At 49.7% G+C, this 21,428-nt stretch overlaps 1 protein-coding gene across 1 annotated transcript in view; it reads right to left on the reverse strand.

Annotated features, from left to right (window-relative positions):
• Positions 1 to 21,428, reverse strand: part of LOC119104694 (collagen alpha-1(I) chain) — an 81,055-nt gene that overhangs the window by 38,796 nt on the left and 20,831 nt on the right. Inside the window, exon 3 of the mRNA XM_037228412.1 lies at positions 12,197 to 12,338. Coding sequence (XP_037084307.1) covers positions 12,197 to 12,338 — 142 coding nt within the window. The remainder of the gene's footprint in view (positions 1 to 12,196; positions 12,339 to 21,428) is intronic.

Genomic DNA, 21,428 nt, shown 5'->3' on the forward strand with positions numbered 1-21,428 from the left:
TCATGTTAAACCTGTTTTTCAACATTGTAAAACAAAATACTACGGCCATGGAACATGATCGTGAAAGTGAAATAACGCTATGGCTGTAATAGTAGACATTAAACCTTGACACATCTGATTTCATCTTAAGAGCGATAGCAGATCATTATTTGCGTCGCGAAGCTAGTTCAATTAGGGGGTCAGATATTCCCATATATATATATATATATATATATATATATATATATATATATATATATATATATATATATATTGGGAGGTGGTCGAAAAATGGTCACAGATGTGAACGATAATTCAGCTCAGCCATGACCCAGCCCATGCGACCTCCGTCCAGACTGAGGGTGCTGCCGTCAGAGGGCGGCACATCAGCATAAGTTCTGCCTCAGGCATACTAGGCTCAATATACCTGATACATATATATATATATATATATATATATATATATATATATATATATATATATATATATATATACATATATACCACGTACTATATGCATATATACATATATATATATGTAACTATATATATCTATATATATATATAATAACATGTCGAATAAATACCGTACGTAATCTATCTCTCTCTCTCTCTCTCTCTCTCTCTCTCTCTCTATCTCATCTATTCTCCCTCTCTCTACTGACTCTCTCTCTCTCTCTCTCTCTCTCTGCTCTCTTATCTCTCTCTCTCTCTCTCTCTCTCTCATATCTCTCTCTCTCTCTCTCTCTTTCTCTCTCTCTCTACCAAAAATACTGGTCTACTATCGTTCGTTTCCACCCACTTAACCCACAGGGACTCCCTTGCCCCGTTCATTCCGTGTCACAAGGCCGGCTGGTACCCAGCGTGTCGTACCGCATGCCGGGCACGCAGCCGACCAGAATGTACCGAGCCACCGCCTCCGCGCCGAGCAAAATCGCGGCACGCCTCCACAATGCCGATAGAGCGATTTCGCGCAGTGTCCGAGCGGAAGCGCGCCCTTAAAGCCACTGCGCCAGACCGCTGCACCAGCAGAAGCCGGCTCTGTGATTGATTCCACAGCCGCGTTAAAACACCGGTGCGAGTCCGATTACCGGCAAAACAGCGGGGTCACGGCGCACGGGCGGAAGGTCAGCCAAGGTCGGATCCCACATCAAGACTAAGTAGCCAGGGGGAGGGGGTTCTGAGTACCACGCCGGGAGCTCCTTGTAGTTTCCCGAGAACAGCTCGCTGGACAAAACCCAGGACATTTTAGCTTACAGTGCGCCCTGCTTCAAGGACTCGCTGCCTTCTGCTGCGTTCTCGTAATATCCCGTGGCACTGGGATATGCTGCGGCCGTCAACCACAGCTTGGTACCTCTCGACCGCCCTGGCTGGGGTCCCTCCCGTGCAGCCGCGCACTCAGACGTAGGGTCCCCATGTGGGGTGAGACTCGATAGCAGTGATAATCTATGCATATGGGTATGCGGTATGGGTATGCGGTACATACCGCGGGTGAGCTGTGCATAGGCAGCGCACTCTGAGCGTTTATCGTATTTGAGCAAATAGCTGCGTTCATACCTGGGCCTGTGGGCTGTTGATGTGTGTTCTAAATAAAGGAGCCCGTGATAACTACACTGCCATGCCACGGCTAAACTGTCTGTTTTTAAACCAACAGGCCTAGAATGGCCAAGCATTTCGGAATGAGCCATCACTAAACGAAAAGAAGAAGCCTGAAATTTCAACCTTCTTGGGATGGCTTAACTCGACCCCCTCCTTTTCCTCTGATTGTGGTTGTGGTTCTGGCTCGCCACTGCACTCCACCGCCGATGATTACCAGCCGACGCTCCTAATCACGACAGACCGAGCCAAACATGTGGCTACCGCGGCCGGGGCTGGAAAGCGGATATTTCCCGATTACGCCGGATAGTGGAATGCAGACTGGCAATCACCAAACGGCTGGCCTGGGCCGGAGCAAACGGTTGCGGGCATAAGTGGGTGAGCAGGTCGGATGGAAATTATCCTGCACGCGGAGTTCGTGAATATTCAATTAAAAGTCACGCATCGAACCTACGGACTGGTGAGTCAGAGTGGCTGAGGGCGTTGTGGGAATATCACACCCGGCTTTACACTACCGCATAGGTGCTCTGATGGTGGCATGTATGCGCGATGGGCCCCACACGGGCAGGTTTGACTTAGACTACCGCTTACGTGGCGTAGTAGGTGTCTACTGCTGCATCGACGCGTCGTATAGAGTTATATCATCCACCATTATCATCTATACGTGCCATCATCGGAGCTTTATTACGAACGTACAGAGGCATAGCCAAAGATAAGGGGTCCGTGTGGATGTGTCCAAAGATGTGGATGACCCTTAAACCGTTTTTCATAGATGACTTCTGATAGAGGGTTAGCAATCCATACAAAGAGTTCTCACTGAGCTCACACTCCCCCCCCCCCTCCCCCTCTCCCTGCCTCTCTTCAAAAGTCTGACTGCGCCCATGCGAGCGTCTCTGTTCACACAAGTACCATTTTTAATATTTAATTGGCAATCTGCAGAAATGTTTGCTAGCCCTAAGGTGAAGGTCATTTTTCAACACAAATCGTAACGGTTTGGTTTCATTCGCCTGAACCCCAACTCGTGCAAAAACTGAGTGTTTCGTAACTGCATTTTGTATTAGTTCGTGCACTCTCGCCAGGTCTTCTATCGATTCGCACACTTTCGCCGCCGTTCTATTCGCTCCGCGCTTTCGCCGCGTCACGCGTGCCGAGAACGGACCAGTCCCGAACGATACCAGACCTGTAATTGCAGGACCTGCCAGCGACAGATGGTGCCCAATGACGTCGTCATCCGGCAGCGGACGCCAAATGACGTCATCAGGACGCCTTGGGAAAGACGAGCGCAGCACGGGAACTAGTAGCTCCGACAGTTGACAGGAGCGCACGCCATTTTTTCTGACAGGAGTGGAATCCCGGCATTCCTTAGAAGGCCGAACTTCAAAATTGAGCACGCGAAGCAAACTTTTGAAAGCGACAGTGCATTCGAAAGAACAAATTTCCATCGTACGGTCAGAACTTGTTCCCAAGCGCAGTACGTTTATGCACGTAGTCCGGTCAGTAACCACATATCCGTACACATGTATCCCTTACTTCTGTCTTGGGGGACATATATGGCGCGGCGAGGTCGAAATTATGAAGTGCAGCCCTCTTGACGTTCAGACAGGCGCCGGGATTAATATCATATATAGAATAATAAATAAAAAGAATATCAAAATCAGGGCCTTGAATGCTCACATAGCACCATGTCTTTCTGGGGCCAAGCCCGAATTCTCATCGGGTAATCCAAAATCATATACTCAAACTATTTATGCTAAATGAAATATCCTGCGAGATCTTGGGTCCCGTTGTAATGTCTGAAAGTATATTTATGTATAAAGTATACTATATACCTAAAGTATACTATTCATAACCTTGATTATAATTCAGAGTCACCGCGTGGGCGGTTTAGGGGGTGTCAGGTTCAGAGAAAAGTAGGCGTTGTTTTCCGCATTGACGACTGGAAAACATTTTTTGCTACCCGTGAAAGGAACACCGTAATATTAGCACTGCTTTCAACTCTCTTATCGCTCATTTGATTGCCAATGACTTGTGCGACTAAAAAGTGCCGCAAAATGTGCAGCCTGTAAAAATCATGAGCACAAACAACCGTTCCAGAAACATGATAAACACATTATTTGGCACTGTACCAACAAACTTCTCTTGCAGAAGTCTGGGACAAGACGCGAAGCAAACTGTTATGTGCCTGAATGTCCACGACCTAAGACATGGAGCAAAGGGAGCAGTCTAGCTAATGCGTTTTCAAATTGCAACGGCGAAACAAGTGCCGTCTTTTCTTGCCGCGTTATTCTCTTCTCCTCTTCCCGGCACTCTCTTCCCAGACCGACTTTCCCTTCTCTGCCTTACCCCTTCCATTCTGTCTGTCACTGCCGTCATCTACAGAAAGGGTTTTGGATATTCTTCCTGGCCAGAAACCAAGCACAGGGTACCACCAAGCGCGGTGATGATGCATGCCCGTCCTGTACTGCTGTCGTTCTCCTACGCGGTTACGGTCATGGTTACGGCGTTATGTGTTCCTTTCACCAAAATTTCCCCAAAAATGATTTATTCCATATAATCTCCCTTGTCTGAACGTGGAATTCCTTGAAAAAGCACATTGCTGACGCGCGTCAGCATCTTTTAACAGCCCTCGCGGCAGGGTTAGGCTGAGACCTTTGCTGTCAAGCAGTGCTTTTCAGTGCTAGCCTTTCCCTGCAGTTGGTCAAAATGTGTTTGCTCACGACTCAAATGTTAATAAATGGATTACTTCGTCATCTATGGGTTTTCGTCAGTTATTATTCGTGTCGCGAAGCGTCTGGATTCATGAACCGCCGGTCTTAAAGAGCCGGGAAGAATCGGTCAGTGCCGAGAGTATGACTGTTCATCAACACACTTGATGCATGACGACGACCCCTTGTCTTGTCATAGTCCAGGCACCACGTGACCATAGCCTGCTGCTCTGCAACTGAGGTACAAATTTAGTACTCCGTACCGCGGACATGCTTGCAACTGTGGCGGTAACTGCGTAGAAGGGTGGCGGCATCCCAGGACGGACAGGTGGTATCATCACGTTTGGCTCTTTGATCCATCACGCTTGGTTTCGGGCAAAGGAAAACATCAAAAGCTGTCACTAGCGATCGGCTCTTGAAGTGTTCCCGCAAAGAATAACACTCTTAGTTCGGGTATGATCACGAGCTGTTGCCTTGCACAATATGCTTCTACAAGGGGTGACCACATGGTACGAGTCAAGGAAGCAGAGCAATGAAAAGCTAAGCCTACTGCATCACAGCAAAAGGTCCCTCGGTCAGTCCAAGAAACCTGCGGAATAGTCGACAAAATTATGCAGCGTACGTCGTCAGGTAACACCTTCTATGGAGCGCTAGCGTTTGCGGTGGTGGCTCCAGCTCTCAGATGGCGGTCTGCAGAGTAAGATACCCCAACCGGGGTTAAGGCAAAGCCGTTGATTTGTATTCAGCGCTACCCACAGATCCCGCGCGCGGTGTCCAGTCCCTCGAAGAGCCCCGGTAACACAACTCCATCTCATTAGTGCCAGTAACGGGTCGTGACGGCCCCAGGTAAGGCGACCGTCCGCAGAGTGACGTCACGGCGCCGCGCGGCGCGGCAGCGCGGGCAGGAGCCAATTCTGGCGCGGTGCACGCGCGTATCGTTCGCAGCCGGGCGGCGGTTGACGAACGCGGCGCAGTTTTGCACGTCTAATGACCGCCCTCACCGGCTTACGTTACGGCGGTGCGCGTGCTAATTGCTTTCTCAAATGAGCCGCGGCACAGCAGAAGCGGAGCCGGCCGGCTCTGGGAGCTCCCGCGGGAGCGACGGCGGCCCAGATGGAGCGAGGGAAGGAGGTCAGCACGGAGATGGGCACGGGATGGGACGGAGATGGAGATGGAGACGGAGTTCGAGATGGAGATGGAGATGGAAACGGAGACAGAGACAGAGACAGAGACAGAGACAGAGACAGAGACAGAGACAGAGACAGAGACAGAGACAGAGACAGAGACAGAGAAAACAGAGATAGAGACGGAGCCTGAGTCGGAGTCGGAGTCGCAGTCGCAGTCGGAGTCGGAGTTGGAGCTGGAGTCGGAACCGGAGGCGGGGATGAAAACGAAGACAAAAACAAAGCCGAAGACAAAACAGCGGAATCAAGACTGGGGGATTCTTCCATTCTGTTCCAAAGTGCTAACTGATTATGCAAGTTAGGTGCAACCGCACTGTGGTTGCACCTAACTTGTTGTTGCACCTAACTAACGAATCGTGTTCCCAATAGACTGTTCTTATGGATGAATTTCAGGATGCGGACGTGTATGCCGAAGTTATCCAAACAAGCGAGATTTTAGCTAAATCGACACCTTTATGTCTAGAATGGTTACCAGCCAGCTTTTTTGCAATTCCGCGGCAGTTATTGACAGCCATTTCTGCCCATAGGCCTTTTCTGCGCTTATCATGACCACCTACACGACTATCCCCTGCCGGTCAGTCTCTGGCCAGTTGACGCCACTGACCGCTCAACGCCATCGACCTCACCACACAGTGTGCATGATTCCACATGTTTGCATTCCCGGACGTTCACCACCCAGCGCCGCTGGATGACAAGAAGTTATCCCTGGGGTCAACGCGGCCCTATCTAGCCCAACATCTCAGCACGTTGTGTCAGCACGAGTTTGTACACTGAGGCAGCACTCCGGCCTTTCTTTCAGGTTTTGTTGTAGTGAACTGCATTAGTACAACAGCGTGAGGGGTAAGCGTGTCTCTACGCTGGGCCGGCAAGCTGAAGGCAAGATCTCCGACGGCTGCTCTCGGCAAATTGCCGACATCTCTGAAACTAGAGTTCGAATCTCGCACGCCGCGTAAATGTTTCGGTGTTCTCCCTACTACGCACTACGTAACTTCAGCGATCTCTACACTGATGGATATTCAAACGGTTCCTATGGCAGCAGGGTTTCAGTCATGTCGGTACGCCACCGCTGGCGGCGCTGCAGCCCTTCTTGCCGACGGCGACGCCCCTCAACGGCTGGCGCCTCCAGGGCTGCTTCTGACCGCCGCTCATTGCGATGAGCCAAACATGGCGATGAGAGACGACAATCCTCTGCGGTGCGACTTGCACCTCATTGATGCTCATTTGCTAGACGGCACTTTTGGGAGACGCCTTGCATTTACGTGAGCAGGACCCAACCAGGAGGGCAACGCCCACCACGACCTACTCGACGAGAGTTACGCGTCGTAGCCGGCGCGAAGTCGGTGATCGAGGTTCGTTGCTTTCAGACGCGGCCAACTACTCGAGGCGGCTGGCAGAACGCATGCACTTCGGCAACAGGCCGCCGTTACGGGGGCCTGGCAGCGGGACTTTCCGCAAGTTGGGCCATCGAGGGTTACGTCGTTTGGTTCTGAATGACCATGTCTGGCAAGTCCAGCGGGAAGTGTCAAACTTGGCGAGCTGCGCACGTGACAGAATGAGAGGCTTGGAATGTTTTAATTACAGGCGGGAGAGAAAAAGAGATGAACAAAGAGGGAAGGGCAACGGCTGAGGGAAAGAGAAAGCAGGAGAGACACAGGGAGGAAAAGGCAAAGAACGAGTGCGCGGGAGGGTCAAGGGCGGAGGCCGGTCGACATTTTTTGAAACCAGAGGAGCCGATGGCCATTTTCGTCTATCTCTTTTAAATCATGTTTCATGGGCCAATGCTCAACTTTTAGATAGTTGGCAGGGGGTTCAAACTGTCTGGTCTCCACCGCTCCCGCTCTCTCACAGTGGAAGATAAGTAGGCCTATGCATATATATATATATATATATATATATATATATATGTGTGTGTGTGTGTGTGTAAGTGTTTAAGTGTGTGTGTATGTATATACACAGGGTTTTTCAAGGCTCCCCCCGCCGGGGGGTGCCCGTATGAAGCCCTTCGGAATGGTCCAGAGCTGCAACAGCCAGTGAGATGTCGCCTCGGCACTGGATCTGCCACGCCTTACAGTGAGCGAAGGATGGAGAAGTTGTCGTGCGGAGAGTCTCTCAACGACAAGAAGTGCTCTGGCTAGCCTTCAAAAGTTTGCCTAGTAGTGGAAATTGTCTCTGACAAAGACGCGCTGAAAATAAACCTAAGCGTGCGAAAATCATCAGTCAAGTTAAAACACAAGGGCTTCGAGGTCTCCAGCGCGACTGTTGGCCGTTGCATGGCAGGTTGACAAGGCACACAAAAGAGTCAAACAGCGAGAACTGAGTTAAAAGCAGGGGACGGCAAAAATGGAGCTGTGCGAAAGGCAAACGATGGTAAAAATTGGGGCAATCGCAATTTGGAAATACTTACTTGGAGCAAGGAGTTGGTTTTCAAGCACACATAACCCTCGAACCCCACAACGCCCCCGTTTGGGCGAAACACGGCGCGGTACCATCTAGCCACCTTGGAAACAGGCCTCAGGAGGAGATTATCTGGGGGACAGCGCATCTTCTGGGAAAGAACTACCGCACTCTAGTCTGCAGAACCGCACGCGGTACCGCAAACACAGACTGTCAACAAAGAGTGCTGTGTCAAGGAGGTTCTTGAAAAGTCTCTCTCACTGACGGTGAGCACGGATGCCAAAGCACTGGAAGATGGTCCACAACGTGTCAGCCGCCACTTCCATGCAAGACGCTCACAATGCGTAGAAGCCTAAGAGTGATGTCGGCGACACATTTGTTTTTTCTGAGACGAGAAGGCAAGGTCAGGAAACCCCTTAACCTGAACCTCTCCACAAATCAGGAGAACATCCTGAAGACACGCCTCAGCGACATGGACCGGGTCATCTCGGAACTGGAGGCGATGTTGCAGACAGAGTGCGTGAACATTTCGCCCTTCATGCTCCGCATGTTCGAGGACGGCATGCCAAAATGGAATCGCCAAGTGTCTGGCAAGGAATGGGCGGAGAGGGGGGGGGGGGGGGAATGACGGCATGCAACAAAAATGTCATATGAGCCTGACATATTTTACAGATTATTCATCGACGGGAAAGAGTTTAAGAAACACCCCACACATCTCGGTGCATACATAGCCAAGTACATGTTCGCGATATATACAAGCACCCACATATACGCGGTCATACTTCTACACCATCCACGCATGTGCAACATTCGTGTACCTCCGTCCACCAGGCTACCAGCAAGGTCCCTCTTTCTCTGGGCGCCCGCACGTGCCGGCGGCTTCTAGCTATGGCCGTCGACCCCGTTCAAATCCACCAGGGGCGCAAGCACTATCGAGCACGAAATGTCACCATGCACGGGCGCACGTGGTAGACCGCGGGGTGGGCGTCGCGCTGCAGCTATCGACCAAGTGGTGCTATGACTCCATGACTCTATGACTCACTCGTGCTGAGGCATAATATTTACAGGGTAATTGTGACCGCAATACTGAGTGGCCGACGAAAGCGAAGGTGCGATTGGAATGGAGAGGGATGCTTAATTTTGGCGCGGCTTTTTGATAAGTTCGAAATTCAGGCGCTTGAAGGACTGTATCCATGATATCCCGCAAACAGTTGCATTGTTGTGGCGCGGTTTATACGATGTCCATTTTGCTACACTTTCTCGCTCTTTGTTTCCGTCTTTATCTGCACGTCGCGTGCATGGAAAACGTTCGGTGTCCTTCAGACACGAAGAGGCCGCTAGAATTACCAGCAACCATCATCACCATCATGATCCACACAATTTGCGGTCATACGTTCGCTCCGCGGCAAGCACCTTATCCTCAGAACGCCCAGCACAACGATCTGACATCTTGATAACAAAGAAATTTGCAAACCACTGTGAGAAAAGCAAAAACACTGAAGATCTTGGCGTGTATAACACCCAGACCAGCGCACAGAGGATTATAATACGCATGTTTAATTGTCAGATATACCTGAGCTTCAAAAATACGACACCCGACACGCAGATCGTAAAATGAATAAGGGCATAGCTGCAGCAGGTTATTAGCACCCCGCCAGCGTCGTTACCGGGGTGCGTTCAGTACCTATCGGATAGCTGCCGGGAACACCACAAAAGCGTCTTTCCCGAATACCACGGCGCAAAAACATCTCTCCCAGAGGAAACGCCGCAAAAACATCTCGCAGAGAGCCAGCAGAGGCGAGTGCGTTGTCTGTGGATGAAGCAGGCCTCTGCAGCAGAGGTTCTCATTCACAAGATTTCCTTTCGGCCAGCGCTACGCCACATCCTGTCCTGATGCCCACTCTTTACACACACCCAACATGTTCTGCTCATCCGTTACTCATCCGTTTGCATTTTGTACCGCACTCTAGTGCCGAAGTACAGAGCAGTTTCAAGAAGGGCTTCACCTAAATTTGTCCGTTTTCATCAATGACAAACGTGTTGGCGCGAATGGAGAAACGATGACGAACATTAAACGCAAGCGGCGGCACAGAGGGACATCACGACTTATTTATTCAGCATTTCGTTGATATCTCAACCGTAACCGTTGACAACCATACTTTCCCCAAATCTGTACCTAATCCAGCTCATAGGCCCATTCCGTGCCGGCATCTCTTGGACTACGTAACCATGCAGACCTCTACCCTGCGGCGTCACTTGATCTTGCTTTCGCGTTACACGGGCCCCCAGCGGCGGCGAGGCGGATTCCTCGGCCCGCCACGCGCCCGCGGGGGTCACGTGATCGGTGCCACCTGGGGGTCGACCCCGGATCAAAGACCGAGGGGTTCAGCGGAGGTCGCAGGTCGTACGTCGCAGGTCGACGCGGTAGGTGAAAGCGCAGTCACTTTCCGAGAATGCTGAGCATTAACCGTCTGGCGCCGATGCGAAGAATCGAATTCGAAATTGGCATTGTCATCCCAACTTTCCGAGACGCCCCTCAGCCCATACATATAAGTGCATACAACTGCTTGACACGGTGCTCGTGTCAAGCAGAAGTCTTCTGCTGTTGTTTCGACAAAGGCATGTTGCCAAAATATCAACGCATCTATATCTCCATTCTTCTGGTTTTTCTCCGGGGAATAAGGCTATCACTTTTTTCTTATCTTTGTAAATAATGTTCCTCGCCAATGCACTCAACAACTTGCGAAAACCAAACTGAAATAGCCCTCAGCGTTTGCAGAAGGTCACACAAAGAACAGACCGGGCTCCACCAAACTAGAAAATTTTAAAATTCGTGCTGTGGAGTCGTGAAATAATTTGTATTTACACCTGTTTTAGGGACTAATATTTGAAATATACATGCATCTGATTTTACCATGGCAGACATTGTCATTAAAACGGTGTGCCAAAGTGTTTTGGTGAAAATAGTTCACGAGTGTACATTAAGACGATTTTGAGATTCAAGTGAGGGTTTACCTTCACGAGTATTTAAAACTAAGTGTGTTGAACCGCGCGGTGACACCAGGAATTTTCACAAGGGTTCAATCGTGAATCTATAAAAAGATAAAATTGCTTAATTTGAACAGGGTTAAACTGGGAAACCCTTCGTGGCCAAAAAAATCCATCACGCTCCCTCCTTATGTGCTTTTTAGGTCACTTTTGGTCCTCTTTTGATTACCCAAATAGGGAAAAAATATCTTAGCCTCTGACATTATTGCGGACATTTTAATCACGACACATATGATCAACAGCATGCCAATATTTATATCTAAACAAAAAACAAGCCAGAATGTGCAGCATTTTGCATTATATATATATATATATATAAAATATGCGTATATATATATATATATATATATATGTATAATAAAACACAGCGTGTGCATTTTTGCTTCTTTTGCTTAAAATAACCACCGGCCTGCCATTGATCATATGCGTTCTTAATTGCAGCTAAAAATCTCCTTAAGCTCTAAAAACACAGAGGCTGACAGGCTGCTCATTAGTCACACTACGTGCTTCTTATGATCAGCGCCTTCATAAACTTTACCCGTTCAGTATAAGCTAACGTTACAATGAAGGGCACTGGAGCAAGCAGAAAGCCTAAGTTCGCATCAGTTAGCATTGGCGGTGTAAAGCATAATGAAAGCATAGTCTTACGAGGCAGAAGTTATCAGACGTAGAGTTCGTGGCCAAACTTTTACAATGCATTCATGCAGACCTGAGCTACTACCGAAAGGCTCGAAATGAAACGCGCGAGAGGTTGAGGTATTATAGTGTACGCAAAATGCGCTCTACAAATGAGTGCAGAACCACGCCTGATTGAAAGAGATACAGTGGTTTTCAAACTTGATCGCCAGACACGCGCCTTGATCAAACTTGATAGCCAGACACAATCGGCGCTGAAGGTCGGTGAAGACCATGCCTGACTCTGTGGTCGGATCACTTGCCCGAAGTTGTATGCTAACCCGGCCAGGTTGGGCGCGTGTCTGGCTATCAAGTTTGACCTGGCCGGGTCAGCACACAACTTCGGGCAAATGATCCGACCACAGGGTCAGGCATGGTCTTCACCGAGCGCCGATTGTCGCCTTATCACTGTGACACTTGACGCTTGTGACCTCAACTCACCTTGAACCCCACCGGACCTTGACCTCACTTTGACCCTCGACACGCCTCGTCGTGAACCCGACCCGCCTTGAGCTCCGCACATCCCCTCGTCACCGCGAAAACTGGCCCTTGACCTCGACCCACCTTGATCTTCGCTTGTCAAAGCGCACCCTGCGCCTCGTGACCTTGACTCACCTTGAGCTCAGGAACCAGCTTCTTCATGTACTCGTAGTCGGGCGGCAGGGCGACCCGAGGCCGAAAGGTCGGGGAACGGGGCTGCGGCGAGGGCGCGCCGGTGGAGCTGGTGTTGCCCATGCTTCGAGAAGGCATCTGGTTCCTGCAGACAGGGTCAGGTCATCAGGTCACCATGCCAGGCCATTATCCCAGGTCATCAGATCACAAGATTAGGCCATCAGTCACCGGGTCATCAGGTACCGGGTCATTGGGTGAGACATGGCTGCGGGTCATCACACACTCGGAAGTCTGGTCAGAGGGTCATGTAGCGGGTATTGTCAACACAATCGGGTCGTTTCGAAATCGGGTCACCAGGCCAGGTCACCAGCATCAGTCAGTATGCGGGTTATCACCTGGACACAGGCCATCATCAGGACACCGGTCATCACATAAGCAATGGCCGCCATCCGTCATCGACGGGTGGAAACTGTGATAGAAATGATCAGGTGGTGCAGGTCAGTGACCTGAATGTGGTGCGAGGGGCGACGGTGGCGACCCATGATGACTGTCCCTGTAGCAACAGGCGGACGACGTTGCATAGAAGACGTAAATTGTAAAAATATGCGAAAATTGCGCGACATTGGCGAGCTAAACACCCCAGGCAGATGGCAACGGGCGGCCGTAGTATGACCGAGATGTGTGTCAGTACAGAATGATGAAAAGATGACATGACGGAGCGTTCAAATTATATCACAGGTGGATGAAATCACAAAAACCGGCAGGTAGAATCGATTCACTAGGTATACGAAGGCGAGAAATATGGATGCCTGAACAGCTCACACCCATGACACCGTTCACTTCATTGGCATACGGCGACGAATAGCTTGAATAAGGCGCACCTTTGACAGGGCGGCAGACAACGGCCAGCCCCGGCAAACGTCATCAGTGACGCCACGCGACGGCGACGGATGACGCCTGTCACAGCAGGCATCCGTTCTCAACGGCGTCGCCAGACTATCGAGAGACTATCGCCAGACTATCGCGGCGGCATTGGAGCACGCGCGGGCCGGCCACGGTTGGGTCGCGTCGGTGCTGGAGGAAGATTGGCTTTTACCGGTGTGTTGGATGCATAGAGAGCTCATGTCAGCACTTGTGTCACCTCGTACCGTCACAGGCCTTAGAGCTTCCGGACTAGCGCCGATGCGATGCCGGCAGCTTTGCAAAGAAGGCGTTGCATTTCTAGTGCAGACAATGATGAATCGGACGGACACGCCCGAATGTGGTATTTCTCTCCCCATGTATAATTGGTGAGAACGCGATATTTACCTCTTTAGGCTGGCGGTACAGTCACTGACGGAACATTCCGAACTTTTGTAACGACAGCCTCGTGGATGCGCCATCCGTTAACACACAGACTCGAACGCCACCAAGCACGAGTCACTCCAAACTAAGCCCGCTAAGCCGCACTCAGTGTCATAATGTGTCATGTGTGTGTCATACATGTGTCATGTCAAGCATGTGTCATGACGATACCCGACTGGGCCCCAGCGTGTAGTATGTTCATTGAAAAACGAAAATGTCAAAATCGATCAGGGGTAAACTCGGATACATATTATGCGTGCTGAAATAGCTCAATAAATAAGACCACAAGTCCAGCCTGTGTCTGATGTAGCTCGAGCGTGACAACATAGTCACAGCCCATGTATGCTCTGTGTTAGCAACCTTTTCATCGTGGGTACATGCGTCGCCTGGCAAGGTGGCGAGCAAGATGTAGTGAACATCTGATGGTTGGACGCTGAGAGTCTGGATTAATAGCAAGTCCGCCACTGACCACCGCCGAGAGCGGCTCCTAATGAAGCGCACACCCGTGAGCGTTTTTGTCTTTCGTTTCCGGCACATAGCATTGGCTGAAGCCTTCCTCAAGGACTAAGGACTCGAGCACTACGTAAGGCCTCTCAATGGTGCGAACAATTTCCGGATGTAATAACTGAGTTCTATTGCATCATTCTCACATGTTTATTTCTAGCCGTCACGCTTTATAGTTAATGCAGTGCGCTCGAATGGTTGGTCCGGAGTCACACCAGTTCGGAGAGTTAAGCTCTTCTAGTCCTTATTTCGACAGATCAGCTGTTATTCTTGTTGTTGCAAACATACAGATTACTGAGTGGTTTTCCGGGAACGGCTCACGGCCTCAACACGAGACCAGGCTGAATCAGGACAGTTCTACACTTGGTTGCCTTTCAACGCCACGTCGTAGGCGCGCCATTATGCGACTCAGGCGTTGAGAGCAAATATTTACAAATGCCTGTAACCTTCTAAGAAATCAATCGATCTTCTGCGTTCAACCCGAGGTGTCGTGTCATTATCGTCATTTCTTCGCAATATCGCTAACATATCGTACCACCTAACCTAGCCTAACCTAAAATAATAATCATATATTAACCTAACCCAACATATTAATCATAACATATTAATCAATCCGAACACATTAATCATAATCCTATAATAACAGCAAACAATCATCATTGATTCTTTAAAAGCTGCGCACGAGGCGTAAATCAAGCACCTACGTGCGCGCTTGCACAACGCGACAATGCAGATACAAATCGCGGTTGCGCCGCCTTCTCCCGAAACGAGCTCCAAACTCAGATTCAAATGCCGGGCTCGAATTCAAATGTTGCGGCCTTCGCCGGTACAGATCGCCGTCGATAGACAGTCTCAACGGACCATGTACAGCTCAGCGCCCCACTTCCACCCGTCGTCGCAATGCTTCAAATCGTCGCCGCCGCATAGATCGATATTGCGACGAACCATATTTACCCGGCTCCAACCGTACGGCGGGCGATCTCGCCGACGGCAGCGTCCGGTGCTTCGCTTTCTGCGAGGGTCGCCGGAGTGAGGCCCGCCAGCCGAGCGGGTTTGCAGCCCAGTCGGCGGGAGCTGGCTGATAACGCAGAGGCCGGGCGGCTCAATTGCAAAACTTGATGCGAGTCGTAGGCGGCGTCGCAGAGAAAGGCTGCCGACCTTAGCGGCGGCACTGACGGTGACCTGGCAGATGACCTTGGTGGTGACCTTGACATGAGGTGGTCAGCGCGCAATCTGATTGCCCAGGACTGCATTCAAAACCGGAATTGTCGAGCAGCGGAGGCCCACTGATTGAGAAATCAAGCAACAGATGTACGGTCTCCTAGACAGATGTGACAACAGCGCGACGAGTTTTTTGAAGTGTGGCTCACGTCAGCGCGCATCCTTGTTTGGGCGCCAGCGACTGCAGATGCCATATTAGCTCCCAAGGGCGATGTGCAACCGGGATTCGAACCCGGGCCCCCACGTAGGGGCCGAAAGTGATAACCACGTGGTCATTCCGTCCCTATGACGACGTTTCCACTTGGGTTTTGCACCGTTCATGTTATTCAGAATACGAAAGGGGTTGCACGTAATTTCCGATTCCACACACTTAGATTTCATTCCACCTGCATCTTAACGACTCCAGGCGCCCCACATTTAAACATTTCACATTTTGACGCATGCCTAGCTCAGAACGTTGTACGTTAGCGCGAGTCGGTGATATTCACACAGTCTCCATGAATATTCCTATAAATTCCATTCTGTTGATGTCTGCACGAATTCCATCCTGTCACCATCATCAACGATGCAATTCCGCCCAGCTCCGCCGATTCCGGCTCATTCCCCAGCATCGATTCCTGCCTCTGAAATCGGCTTCGATTTCGTTCAGCGCGACTCGCGGCATCGGCGGGCGCGTCACGCTCCCTTATCCGCCGCGCCGCCGCCGGGCCGAACCACAGCAGCGCGCCGCGGGCGCCGCCGCCATTACCGCAGCACAAATACGACGCAACTGTCGCCAAAGCGTTGCCCCACGGCGGCCGTTCCCCGCGAGCAGACCCACGAGAAATTAGACGGAGCTGTTTCACAACTGCCGCCGGCGGCGGCGGCTCTGGCTTTGTCCGCGGTCGCCGGGAGGCCGTCGCGTAACGCGGTCGAGCGCCGGCTCTGGTCTTCTGCTGTCTTCTGCTGCGTGTACTGCTGTCTACGGCTGTGGGCTTCTGTTGTGTGTTCGGTCGACTCAAGGCCCTGGGGTCAGCTGTGCACGGCAAGGTGACTGGGATGGGGCTGTGCGTCTTATCCTGGCGACAGTGGTCAGTGTCTTCTGTGTGCGGGTGGGCGCGTTTTTGTACAGCTCAGCTAGTTTCGTGCGATCACTCCCATGAAGATAAATATGCCCGTTTTCATTACGGTGACGAGATCGAAAATGATTGAGGAGGGAGGAAACGAGACCTGCGTATGGTCCCAGACAGACATATTATCTCGGAAGTGGCGGCACGAGCGCACTTATCAACGTTAGCAAACTTGGCTTCTTCATCAACGTTCACGCTGTGAACGTCGTCTATTTGGATCAGTTAACAATATGACGCTGCATGTGATATGTATCCGCAATTCGGCTAAGTAATTCCGAAAAACATAAGCAAGTGTGTATGTGACGAGCACGGTGCGACAGTGAGATATCACGGATTGCGTGGTATTGCCAAGTTTTTCACAAACGTCAGATATGACGTGTCCCACACTTATCGAATGGGATTTTTTAAAAGTTGCATTCTTGAAGAAAATGCTTCTCATGTTGCATGAAAGTGGTCGTAGAATACGAGGAAGCAGGAAAGATACTTGCTTGTTTTTATTTTTAGAAAATTGCACGGCGCTGCGATAATTGGTCGCAAAGATAATGATAAGGATGGCAGGCCTACAATCGTCGGTCGATAATGATAACGGTGACAGATCGACGGGAACGGGTCGGACTAGGCCACTGCAGCAGACCCCCCCCCCCTAACACCGGCAGGTGGCATTCAATCTTGCCTGGCCGAAAGTTTTTCCAACTGCATCGTCGGTGACGGGGAGAGAGATGCAACCCCCGCCATTTGGATCCCAAAATCTCGAAAAGAGGCTGGAATCTCGAAAACGAGGACGGCCTGGTGTTTAAGGAAACAAACGATGTCGGCTTTGATATATCTCCTGAGTTTGACTGGTGAGTGGACCCTTCAGGTGAAAACAACTTTAATAATGGACGATACAAAGTCCTAAATGAAAATTCCTGAAGGAAAAAACGACGCCTCTCCAACCAAATAAACACGGTTGTTTGTTTGTGTTCAAAGATAATTAAGACCATTGCCAACAGAGGCCGCGCCAAAAACAGCCGAAATAGGTGGATTAAGAAACTTGAATACAACCTGTACAGCGCAAACTCACAAGAACTACATCAGCCAAAACACAGGATAAAGGTCATTGCAACGAGGCACTTAATCTATCCAGGTGAGACATTAAAGCGCAAAGATCATTCACAAGGAAATCGAACTTTACAGTGTCGCCACACAAAAAGCGTTCATCGGCCTCAGTGGCCTAAAGAGGAGCCAGAATCTCAATGGATTCACCCGCGTCCGAGGACCTCAAACTTTGACCGGGGACCTCAGACTCAAACCTGTTTGTGTGTGGACCGATCGTGCTGGCAAGCGCATGGAAAAGCAGCACAGCAACACGTGGGACTCCCATTTTGCTCCAAAAACGTGCCGTTAAAGTGCTGCACTCTCCATGACGGAGAGTGCGGCAGAAAGTATCAGGTAATGACGCAAGATTTCTGGAGGCAAATGAGACTGAACATGACCGGAAAAAGCAAGGGTTCGAGGCCAGATGAGCAATTTGCGCTGCACTCGCTCAACCCGCAGAGTATGAGAATCGGCCACTTCCGTGCAGATCGAATGCAGTGCTCTAACATAGACCGCACGTTAGAGAATTGGGGATAGCAAAACGCCCTGATTACACGCAGGGCCCCTTTCGAGCCGGTGTGAAAGGAGCGAATCAACTACATGAGATACCGGGTAATTCGTCATGCAATGCTTGAAACCTGAGGAGTCCAATATCAGCTTGATGCTCAGTGTGACACCTAGTGAAGCACCCAGTTCTCAAATCTCTTCAACGTGCTTTAGCTCTGCACATGTGAAGGGTGTGCTCGACTTTTGGGGCCTATTTCAAAAATATACTCTAGTGATACCTTGATACATGTCACATACAATAATAGCGCTTCTGGATAGCGTAACTGCAGCACCATCAAGATCGAAGAATTTTAAAAAATTAATTATTCCCAAGTCGATTACGCCGCCCATGTTTTGCCACAGCACTTGACTTTTATCTTCCTTAGTAACCCTAGAGTAAATGTATGTTTGTACTACTTCCATAGGGACATCCACAATGGAGCGTGCCAATTATAGCCTCATGTCAACAGAACAGGAAATGAAATATGCAGATAAGACAGCAAATAACACACAGACACCCACTCACCACCAGCATTAGCGCTCAAGCAGGTGCGCTCTCACCGCGCCTAAGAAGCGCTGCTGTGACAGTTGAGTGATGTCGACTGCGTAGCTCAAGTCTGGGACAAATGCAGTTGTTGCGACTCCCGTCGTCATAACGACCGTAGAGTCTGCTCAGGGCTGCAGTCAGCTGTTACTTGCCAGGGTTACAACTTCGAGCTGTTTTAACCCGCTCAATACGGACCTATGGGCTCACCTTTACTGGTATGAATGATGCCAGCACAAATGCACGTTGGTGATTACGACAGGGGGCGGTGGAGGCCTTTAAACGAGGGCACATTTGTTAAAGTTTGAACCAGTGTCTAACTGTTTGTAGACTATGTGGTACCCTGTTTCCCAAAGCCAAAGTGCGCTTCGAAAAAGCCCTGTGCTAAATGTCACAGGAGAGAAATCAAAGCTATAGTGCAACATTTCGCTGAATTCGCGTGACAGCAGTCGTGAGTTTGTACATATTTACCCTCAATAGTGATCCAAGCTTTTCTGGCATTTTTTACACAAGCATTTCGACGAACTGGCCCATCGCAAACATTGCAGAACACACGCGCCGGAAAAAGCAAGCCAAAGTAAAGACATTTCTTCCATACTCGCGAGCAGGGAGTTCCACAAGGGCTGGCCCGTCTAAGTGGCCTATTCAAATCGAAATTCTGAGCTATTCAGAACGATTTCAAGAAACCGATGTCGATCGACTTGAACGTGTCTGATCTAACAGGAAGGGAAAGTTACAAAAATGAGATGACCTCCCTTTAATAGCACGCTTGATCTGGACAACCGTACGCCAGAGGGTCATGAAGGATCATCATTTGCTGGGCTCGAGTGCCGAGCGCTGGTCCACAACTGACGGCCCAAGCTGGCAGACTTTTGAGGCCGTGTTGCAAGAGTTGTCCGTCAGGTGGCGACGCACTTTCGCGACACAAATTATGTCATTGGCACAAACACGCGAGCAACCCGCGGTAAGTTTACACATTGAGAAGAGGGAGGAACTATAATATGTCGTTCTGGGATACTAGAGGCTACCGATTTCCAGTTGGAAGTTTTCACATTGTGCAAGATAAACAATCGCATTGCAAAGTCCCATAAAGTCCTGTAAATGATGAAACTTGTTCAGTTTGTGAACAATTGTGAGCACTTTTTGCGAACAAAAAAAGACGAAAGAAAAGTAACCAGCAAATATGTAATTAATGCTTTGAAAACCACCTGAGTAGTTAAACGTAGAAGGCATCGGCCTAGTACCTATCCGATGCAATCTCCTATTCAAGTTTCGGAAATAAGTTTGAATCGAGTGCGGTGCGGCACAGGAGTAACTTTGAGCCCCTGAAGGGTCAAACAGGGCTATTGCAACCAAGTTACCAGGTTACCAAGGTTACCAAGGTATAAACAGGTTACCGAGCCAGCCTAACCCTACACGGTTACTGACATACTAATACAACTGACATAATATTTCAACCGACCAAGGTAGTTCAAGGTCATAATTGTGCACCGATTTATTGTCAAAAGTACCAACGACTGGCAGCGATGCGTGAGACCGACAGTTCCAAACGGCCTTGTAAACCTTTAGGGATGCAGTTTTAGCTCGGTGACCTGACATGACCGAGTCCAACTCAAAAGCAAGCACGAGCAATAAATGCATCAGTGACATCAGGTTTCACAACACTGCCATTCCCCACTTGTAGTGTCCGAAGAACTGCCGCTTACCACCTCTGACACTGAAATATTCTCATCCTGCACCTTCGTTCGCGAACACCAGCTTCCCATTCATTGAACCCCAAAAGGTGATTCTTTCCATTAGCTTGATCCGTTCAATCAAGAAAGCACCACAAGCTGAAAGACAATTCAGGACCAGGGCTTCATTCGATCGCTCAGGTTGGGGCTGTTCCGTTTCGATGCTGAAATGACCTCCGGAGAATGCACTTTGTGCAGTATGCCAGAATTCCAGCGCTGCTCAACCAAGGGACATTGATACAAATCACACATTCGCCAGTTTAGAACGCTTCAAGATCTCTTAATTGACGTTACCTTGTAAATTGTTTAATAGTGGCCAGTAACCGTTACTATGGCATTTACCAAAAGCTTGTGAATGATTCTGAACGGTGGAATGCGCATTCCTTGGACTTCTCCATCATGATTATCCACTATTTTTGATCACTTAGGCTTCAGTAAGACAGAATATGTACACACCAAGCCAATGGACGCTGGCGCCCTCTGTGGACATCAGATCATAATCAGATTAACAGACTCTTCACATCAGATCATCATTAGATCATCAGATCGTCACCAAATTATCAGGCGCTTCAGATCAGATCATCAGATCAGCATCATATTATAAGGTGCCTCAGATCCAATCTGATCATCAGATCATAAGGCGCCTCAAATCAGATCAGATCAACAGATCATCAGAGTCTCCAAATCAGATCGTCATTAAATCATCAGATCATCAGACGCTTCACGTCATATTTCCGGATAATTATCAGATCGTCAGATCATCAAACGGTTCCGCTGACACACCGATTCCTGGGGTCGTCTGGTGAAATTTTTAACAATTTCAATGCGACTGAATATGGATTGACCATGGGCATGACGAAAACAATTCCTGATTTTTCTGGACACCGTTTTATCACAACAGTGTACCTACCGAACAGTCTCATAGCCGTGGAGGAGGGGAGGGGGTCGCCGGAGGGGGAGGGGGGGGGGGGTGTGTGTGCTCGCCATGGCAGACATCCTGATACCGATTTGAAGGTGTCGCTTGTCACTACCTCTCCATTCATTCAGCTGCCAGGCTCTCTCGTCCGCAGCAGCGGCAATCAAACCCGCAGGGACGCTTCTCACGATGAATTGACTGTCACTGTCCAGTGGTTCTGCTATTTATTTCAGTCCAGACG

Source organism: Pollicipes pollicipes, unplaced genomic scaffold (assembly GCF_011947565.3).
Source record: "Pollicipes pollicipes isolate AB1234 unplaced genomic scaffold, Ppol_2.1 Scaffold_6052;HRSCAF=7182_pilon_pilon_pilon, whole genome shotgun sequence".
Classification (NCBI taxonomy): domain Eukaryota; kingdom Metazoa; phylum Arthropoda; class Thecostraca; order Pollicipedomorpha; family Pollicipedidae; genus Pollicipes; species Pollicipes pollicipes.